Source organism: Aplysia californica, unplaced genomic scaffold, assembly GCF_000002075.1.
Source record: "Aplysia californica isolate F4 #8 unplaced genomic scaffold, AplCal3.0 scaffold00599, whole genome shotgun sequence".
In the NCBI taxonomy this organism is placed as follows: domain Eukaryota; kingdom Metazoa; phylum Mollusca; class Gastropoda; order Aplysiida; family Aplysiidae; genus Aplysia; species Aplysia californica.
Genome location: NW_004797869.1, coordinates 441,869 through 448,902, shown reverse-complemented (window position 1 = coordinate 448,902; position 7,034 = coordinate 441,869). Strand labels below are relative to the sequence as shown.

Here is a 7,034-nt window from a genome sequence, read left to right as displayed (position 1 = left end):
TCCCCCTCCCCCCTCCCCCACTTCATCCCCGAACCACCTTAGATAACAATGACCTCTCTGTGACCCTCAGACCCCCCGCACGTACTGTCCCCTCAACCCGATGACGTAATACACTGGTGGGACGGACACATCACCAACCTGACCTGTGACGTCACGGCGAACGACCCGCCAGAGGTCACGTGGCTGTTCACTGACGTCACTGGCGCCACTGTGTCGCTGGCGGGGGAGGAGGAGAGGAGTGAGGACGGCTGTCTGGTCAAGAGCACGGTCGGGGTGAGTAGTGGGGCGTATGGGTTCGAGTCCCGGTTGGATTCACGACGTTGTATATTTGGGAAAGAACACCACTGCGGATGAGCCGACGATTTGATCATAGTTCTTTGGTTTTGTATGGGTTTCTTTTGGTGGGTTTTTGAGGGGGGGGGGGTTGTGTTTTTGTTTTTGTTTTGTTTTTATAAGTGTTTTACAGCGCTCGCAACTGCATAAGGTCATATGAGCACGCGGGACACGTTAAACATTTTTACTTTGGGAAGAAGAAAGTTTTAATTTTGCCCAGGTGGCTGGAGAAGCCTAATTTTATCGATCTCATAGTTCTTTGAACTGAGTCTACCATCGTATTGACCAATATAGTTTATCCTGTCTACCATGGTGGAGCCAACAAAAGTAGATACTGCTAGAATCGATATGTGATATAACATTGTTAATGATAGACTGATGAAGCCCACTCCCAATTTTGTGAGCCTGAAGGCTGGGAATCAGAATGGGCTAAACAGTGACCTCCATTAGATGTATCCATACCGGGGAAACGTCGAAACATAGAAATCAAGTCTTCTCTTTTATTAAATACTCCTCTATGATGATGATGATGATGATGATGATGATGATGATGATGATGATGATGATGATGATGATGATGATGATGATGATGATGATGACTATACAACAATAATGATGATGATGATGATGATAATGACGATGATTTAAAACAACAACGACGACAACGATGATGATGATGATGATGATGATGATGATGATGATGATGATGATGATGATGATGATGATGATGATGATGACCTGTGTTTTCCCCAGGTGGGCCTGAGTGAGGGAGAGAGTCGAGAGCTGTCCGGGACATACACATGCCGGGCCGAGAACAACCTGGGCAACCTTACCGTGCATGAGTTCCACGTGAATAGGGCTTGTACGTCATATTTTTTGTGCGTGGAAGGTGGGGGGGGTGGAGCAATGTGAGATGTAGGTAAAAGAGGGGAGGGGGCGTGGTTTAAAAGGAGGAAGATGGAGGGAGGGAAGAGTAAGGAATTGTGGGGTTGAGAACAGCCTGGGCAACCTCAGAGTGTATTGTATAAGCTCCACGTGAATAAGGCTTGAACGTCATACTTTATGTTGGAGGTGGTTGACATAGGGTTTGGGGGGGGGGGATGGTGGTGAGGAATAAGTGGATATGGTACCATATCTATTATCTATTTGTGGTGGCCGAATTTTGCTATTCAAAAGGTTTTTTATGGCTGATTCGATCGACATGCGGTTTTCGCCAATAGATTCTTTAAAATATTCTCCAGAGCATGACGCCCTTGGTTTTTTGTTTTGAGACAGTTTTGCTGCAAAAAGCTAAATTTCTTTATTTCGCCGATCGGTTTTGTAGGCCGACGCTTTTGTCTCTGTAATTTTAGAAAATCCGAAAGTGATATTTCGCGAGGCGCATTTTGTTTTGAGAGTAGATCTATAGATCTAGGTCTTATAATTTTTTGCATCTCTCAAGATTTATTGCCCCATTCCAGTATAGTGTAAATATAGTAGGCTAATGAGTTTTAGTTGATATTAAAGCCCCGATTATTCCTTTCATCGAAAGGGGGCCCAGCTAGTAATCTTATGTTTTCTTATCTCATCGTATCTTTTCTTCTATTCCTTATTTAACCTCACCTTGTCCCGTCTCATCTCGTCTCATCTTAACTTGTCTTATCTTCTATAATTACATTACTACCTTTTCCTTCTTGCTCCAGACGCACCCTCCAGCCTGACCTTGACCCCTCTGACCATCGCCCCCTATGAGATGGTGGTGTCCATCACTGTCCTGCCCCAGCCGGACACGCCCACCGTGGAGTACATCCAGGCCCGGTACCGGGAGCAGGGCGACGAGCAGGACGACTTCCAGGTCACGTGTGGTGAGTCACTGTCAAGGTCACGGAGAAAGTCTCTGGAGAGCGAACTTTTTAGTTTAATTTTGCAAGAGTTTCACGACGCACGTAACTGCATCAGATCATATTGAGCGCGCGAAAAATAAACTGATTGCTTTCACAACAGTTCACAGCATGGCTTAGGTTTTTTTGGGTAAAAAATCAGGTTGAAATGTTATAAATTTCACAGTAAAAATCTCAATCTTCAAATGACAGTTTCATTACATTAAGTATTTACATTTTTGTGTAAAGGCCAATGACCTTTATAAAGTAGATAATTTTGATGGGATCAACAACACAGAACAGATCTTGCAATTGTGTGCAATTTCTTTCGAGTCGGTCTAAAGTCTGGACATTCTGTTGATATGGTGAAATCTGTAGTCCGGTTTCTCCTTGTAGGAGGTTTGTTCGATACGCAAAGGAGTAAAAATGGCTTCGTCTCTTCTGGAGAGGCCCGAAAGTTCTCTTTGGCCTAGTTTAAACATGCCATTGCGGAGTTAACTGTTTACTTGTTTACTCCAATGCTTCTCCCACAGACTAGAGCTGTAGTTTTCTTTAAATTTAGTTTTAAAGTCTGTCTGTGGGAGAGTGTTCTTTATTGATCCCAGGCGAACTTTTTAAAAACATTTTGAAATGTAGGTGTTTTTATGATCCCATCGACACGACACAATTTTAATCATTCAGGATGCTAGCCAGGGACAATGCTATTTCTTACTTGAATCCTTTCTTATTTTCTGTCCCTTTATTCCAGTATATCTGATCACACCTCTCCTTATCCAACCGCAGCTAAAGGTTCTCCTAGAGTAACATTGCTGAACTATAGCTTTTTATTACTTTTCCTTCTCTCTCTTTCTCTCTCTCTCTCGGTCTCTCTCTCTGTCTCTCTCTCTGTCTCTCTCTCTCTGTCTCTCTCTCTGTCTCTCTCTCTCTCTGTCTCTCTGTCTCTCTGTCTCTCTGTCTCTCTCTTTCTCTCTTCTCTCTCTCTCCCTCTCTCTCCTTGTCTCTTTCTTTCTCTCCCCCTCTCTCTCCCACTCTATTTGTCTTTCTGTCTAATTGACGAACTGCGAGCGTTCATTGATTTGAGGCTTTTCAACACTCTCCACCCACTATTTTGCTCCTAGAGGAGACAATAGTTGAACTGTGGGGGTCCGCCTAGTAAATATCATTAAAATGACAGCAGAATAATTAAACTAGTACAAAATTAAATTGTTATCACACACACTCCACATGACCGGACTCAAGCCTCACAAGGTTCCACTGCTAGTAATATCCATGTGAAGGGACACAACTGTATCAATAAGCTGATGATTCCGTGATAGTTTCCCTTTGATAACTTTTTCTGCCCACAACATTGTGTTTCAAAGGGAGGGAAATTAAAATAATATGAAGGTGTTCTTTTCTTTTCTCCCCTACGCTTTTCACTGAGTCAGTCCTGATAATATAATAATGTTATAATTATGTAATAATAATAATAATAATAATAATAATAATAATAATAATAATAATAATAATAATAATAATAGTTATAACAACAGCAATAATAATACTAGTTAAAGAAAATAATGATGATGATAATAATAATAATAATAATAATAATAATAATAACAATAATAAAAATAATGATAATTATAATAATAGTAATAATAATAACAATAGGAACAATACTACTGCTTCTACTACTATTACTAATAAGAAGAAGAAGAAAAAGAAGAAGAATGATAATAATAATATACCATTAAAATAGCCCTCAACCCTAATTAAAACACTCATAAAACAAAAAATTAATATATATTTCTTTTAAATATTAATAAAAATGTTTTTTTTAAATCTCGCCCCCCCCCTCCCCCCTTTCCCAAACGTTATAGGTGTAAACAAAGAAGGTTACTGTCACGCCACCCTGCTGGGTGTGATGCCTGACCGGAAGTACGTGGTTAGTGCCCAGGCCAAGAACAAGGTCGGCCTCGGACAGGAAGTCTCCATGGTGGTCAAGACAGGTCAGTATCCAACATTAGAAATTTTCCAATTGGTGGAGCTCCAGTAGTGACCATGCCGTTGGTAGTCTATAGTGGTTAGGCTACCGACTCCTAATCCTAATCGTGAGGTTGCGGGTTCGGGGTTTCGAGAATAAATGGCAGCTTGCACTGAATGCTTCCAAGGAAATTGAGATTGTTTCAGAATGCTACCAGGTTTGCTGAGTTAATAGTGTAGATTGTCAAATGCATAGAACTTTCTGTTGAGCGGGAATTTGCGTTGTATCATAAATTCTATCGCTTATTATTTCTCATCTATCTCGGTTTTGTCGGAGATGGACGTAAAACCGAAGTTCTTACCTTTGTAAATGAGCTTCTTGTATTACAAGCGGGATCATTTGAAAAAAGAATAAAGGTGATTTTACTGCCCCATCAACACGGTTTAGATAATTTAGATTATTTAGAGGGGCCGGCTAGGTCGCGCTTGTCAGGGCTAACTCCGCTCGGAGGGGATACAACATCCCAGCAGAAAGCCCAAGATATTCGAAAAAAATTCTCCCCATCTGGGAATCTAACTCAGGACATCAGGGTGTAATGACAAAGGGTCAAAATCTTTGATACGATCTGATAACTATGCCACGTATTTGAATGAAAGAGCAACAGTTCACCCCGGAGTCGACATGAGAGCACACAAGCTGAAAGTGCACACTTTATATAATTTCGTGGTTCATAGCAATACGACTTCAGGCTGGCTGACACGGCGTGGAACTATATTGTTGACGCTGGGGCCAACTGACATCATGTTTAATACACAACTTTGTGTAAAACCCAAGAAACTGTATATTTGTTTTTAGGAATCTCAACATTACTGGCAGCACTAAAAATATATAAGTCTTCTCCAATTTTGAGTAAGTGGGTTGTAAAGAGTAAATACAACAACAGAGAATTTAACTAAGCTTTTTCATTTGTTTTCATAGGTGGGGGGGGGGGGGGGCTACTTTCTTTCACTATAAATCAGAGAAGTGAACATCACATGAATTCTAATCTCCCTTTTGTGTTCTCCTACTACCTCCACCCCACCACCTCTCATCACCACAACCCTTTCTCTACTATTTCCCACCAATCCCTCTGTTTCTTCGTATTATCTCTCTTTTGCCTCCGTGTCTTTTCCCCTCCCTGACCAACCCTCCCTGACTAACCCTCCCGTCCTTCTCCCTCTCCTTCTCCCTCTCTCTCTCTACCCACAATCACCCACCACTCTTCTTCTTCTCCTCCCCCTTTCCCCACAATCTCAAACCACCCCTCCCATCTCCCTCTCCCTCTTCCCACTCTTCCCCATCACCTCTCCCCGTCCCTCTCCCCCACCCCGCTCTCCCCCTCCACCCCCTCTCCCCACAATCACAACCCTACCACAGGTGTCTCCGAATACGGCTGGACAATGCACTACACCAGCACCCAGGATCCGAACGGCGACACCTTGCCCCACACTCCCAGCCCTTCTCCCCCTGTTGCTTTCACTGACCAGCGGTCATCCACCAGCACCACCACCAGCACCACCACACCCAGCACAGACATAACAGCTAACAAGTCTTCATCGCCGCCAGAGAACAACGCCAACGAGGAGTCCACGCCATCCTACCAACTGCTGGCAGGACCCGAAAATGACGCCACTTCTGCTCACTCAGCTATTTGTGTCACCTTGATCTTGTTATGTTCTTTTGTAATTTCCATATCCTTTATATTACTTTGATCCTGTTATGTTCTTTTGTAATTTCCATATCCTTTATATACATCTTTGATCTTGTTATGTTCTTTAACTTTTCTTTTTAGTTTATTTCACTTTCACCTTGTTATGTTCTTTAGTTTTTTCTGGGGGGGTTTTCCGCCCTGATCTTGTTCGGTTGTTTAGTCTTTTCTCTGTTTATTTTGCCTTAACTTTGTTATGTTCTTTAGTCTTTTCTCTGTCGTTTATTTTGGCTTGACCTTGTTATGTTCTTTGGCTATTTATGTCATGTTAATTATGTTCTGTTCTTTAGTTGGTTTATTTCAGCTTACTTTTGTTATGCACTTTTGTATATTCTCTGCTGTCTATATGACCATAACGTAGTTGTATCCTTCCTGTTCTTAAGTCTCTATTCTGTAGTTCAATTCATTTTGGCCTCGTTATGTTCTTTAGCTATTTATTAATTTTCACCTTGCGTTATTTCTTCGTCTGCTCAATTTTAACAACTCTGTTATGTATCCTGTGATGCCAATGCCATGCCACTGTCATTGTAATTGGTAAGTGAGTAATATACAAATCGTCGTGTGATGACTTGACAGTTCATTTGATTATAAGATATTATGATTATCTCGACGCCAGCTTTGCTTAAGCATCGATAATTAAGTACAGTTGGGCACATTTGACATGAACACAGAAAACTGAAAGTCATTAATAGCTCGTACAATTTGCGATTTCCTTACTGATATCTCTTTATGTTTTCCTTCTCGGTTAACTCAAGCTATTGATCAATGCGAGAGTATAAGATTTACATTCTCTCTCTCTCTCTCTCTCTCTCTCTCTCTCTCTCTCACACACACACACACACACACACACACATACACACAAACACACACACACACACACATGTACACACACACATACATAGTAACACACACAAATAAAGACAAACAGATGAAAGTTATAAAAAGCATGTTTGATTTGCACTCCACGAGGCAGAGCTCAATAAAAATGATTAATAAATTATTAATTCTATGACCAAATCCTTACCCATCTACAAAACATCTCCTAAGTCCACCTCCTTCCCCAAAACTACACACACACACACACACACAAACACACACACACGCACACACACACACACACACACACACA

General features: G+C 41.5%; 1 protein-coding gene across 1 annotated transcript in view; it reads left to right on the top strand.

Moving 5' to 3' along the window:
• The window catches only part of LOC101849793 (neural cell adhesion molecule 1-B), a 26,842-nt gene extending 20,219 nt beyond the window's left edge, over positions 1-6,623 (top strand). The window contains exons 6-10 of the mRNA XM_005107385.3: positions 71-273; positions 1,087-1,195; positions 2,016-2,177; positions 4,055-4,183; positions 5,575-6,623. Coding sequence (XP_005107442.1) covers positions 71-273; positions 1,087-1,195; positions 2,016-2,177; positions 4,055-4,183; positions 5,575-5,909 — 938 coding nt within the window. The 3' untranslated portion in view covers positions 5,910-6,623. The remainder of the gene's footprint in view (positions 1-70; positions 274-1,086; positions 1,196-2,015; positions 2,178-4,054; positions 4,184-5,574) is intronic.
• The last annotated feature ends 411 nt before the right edge of the window (positions 6,624-7,034 follow it).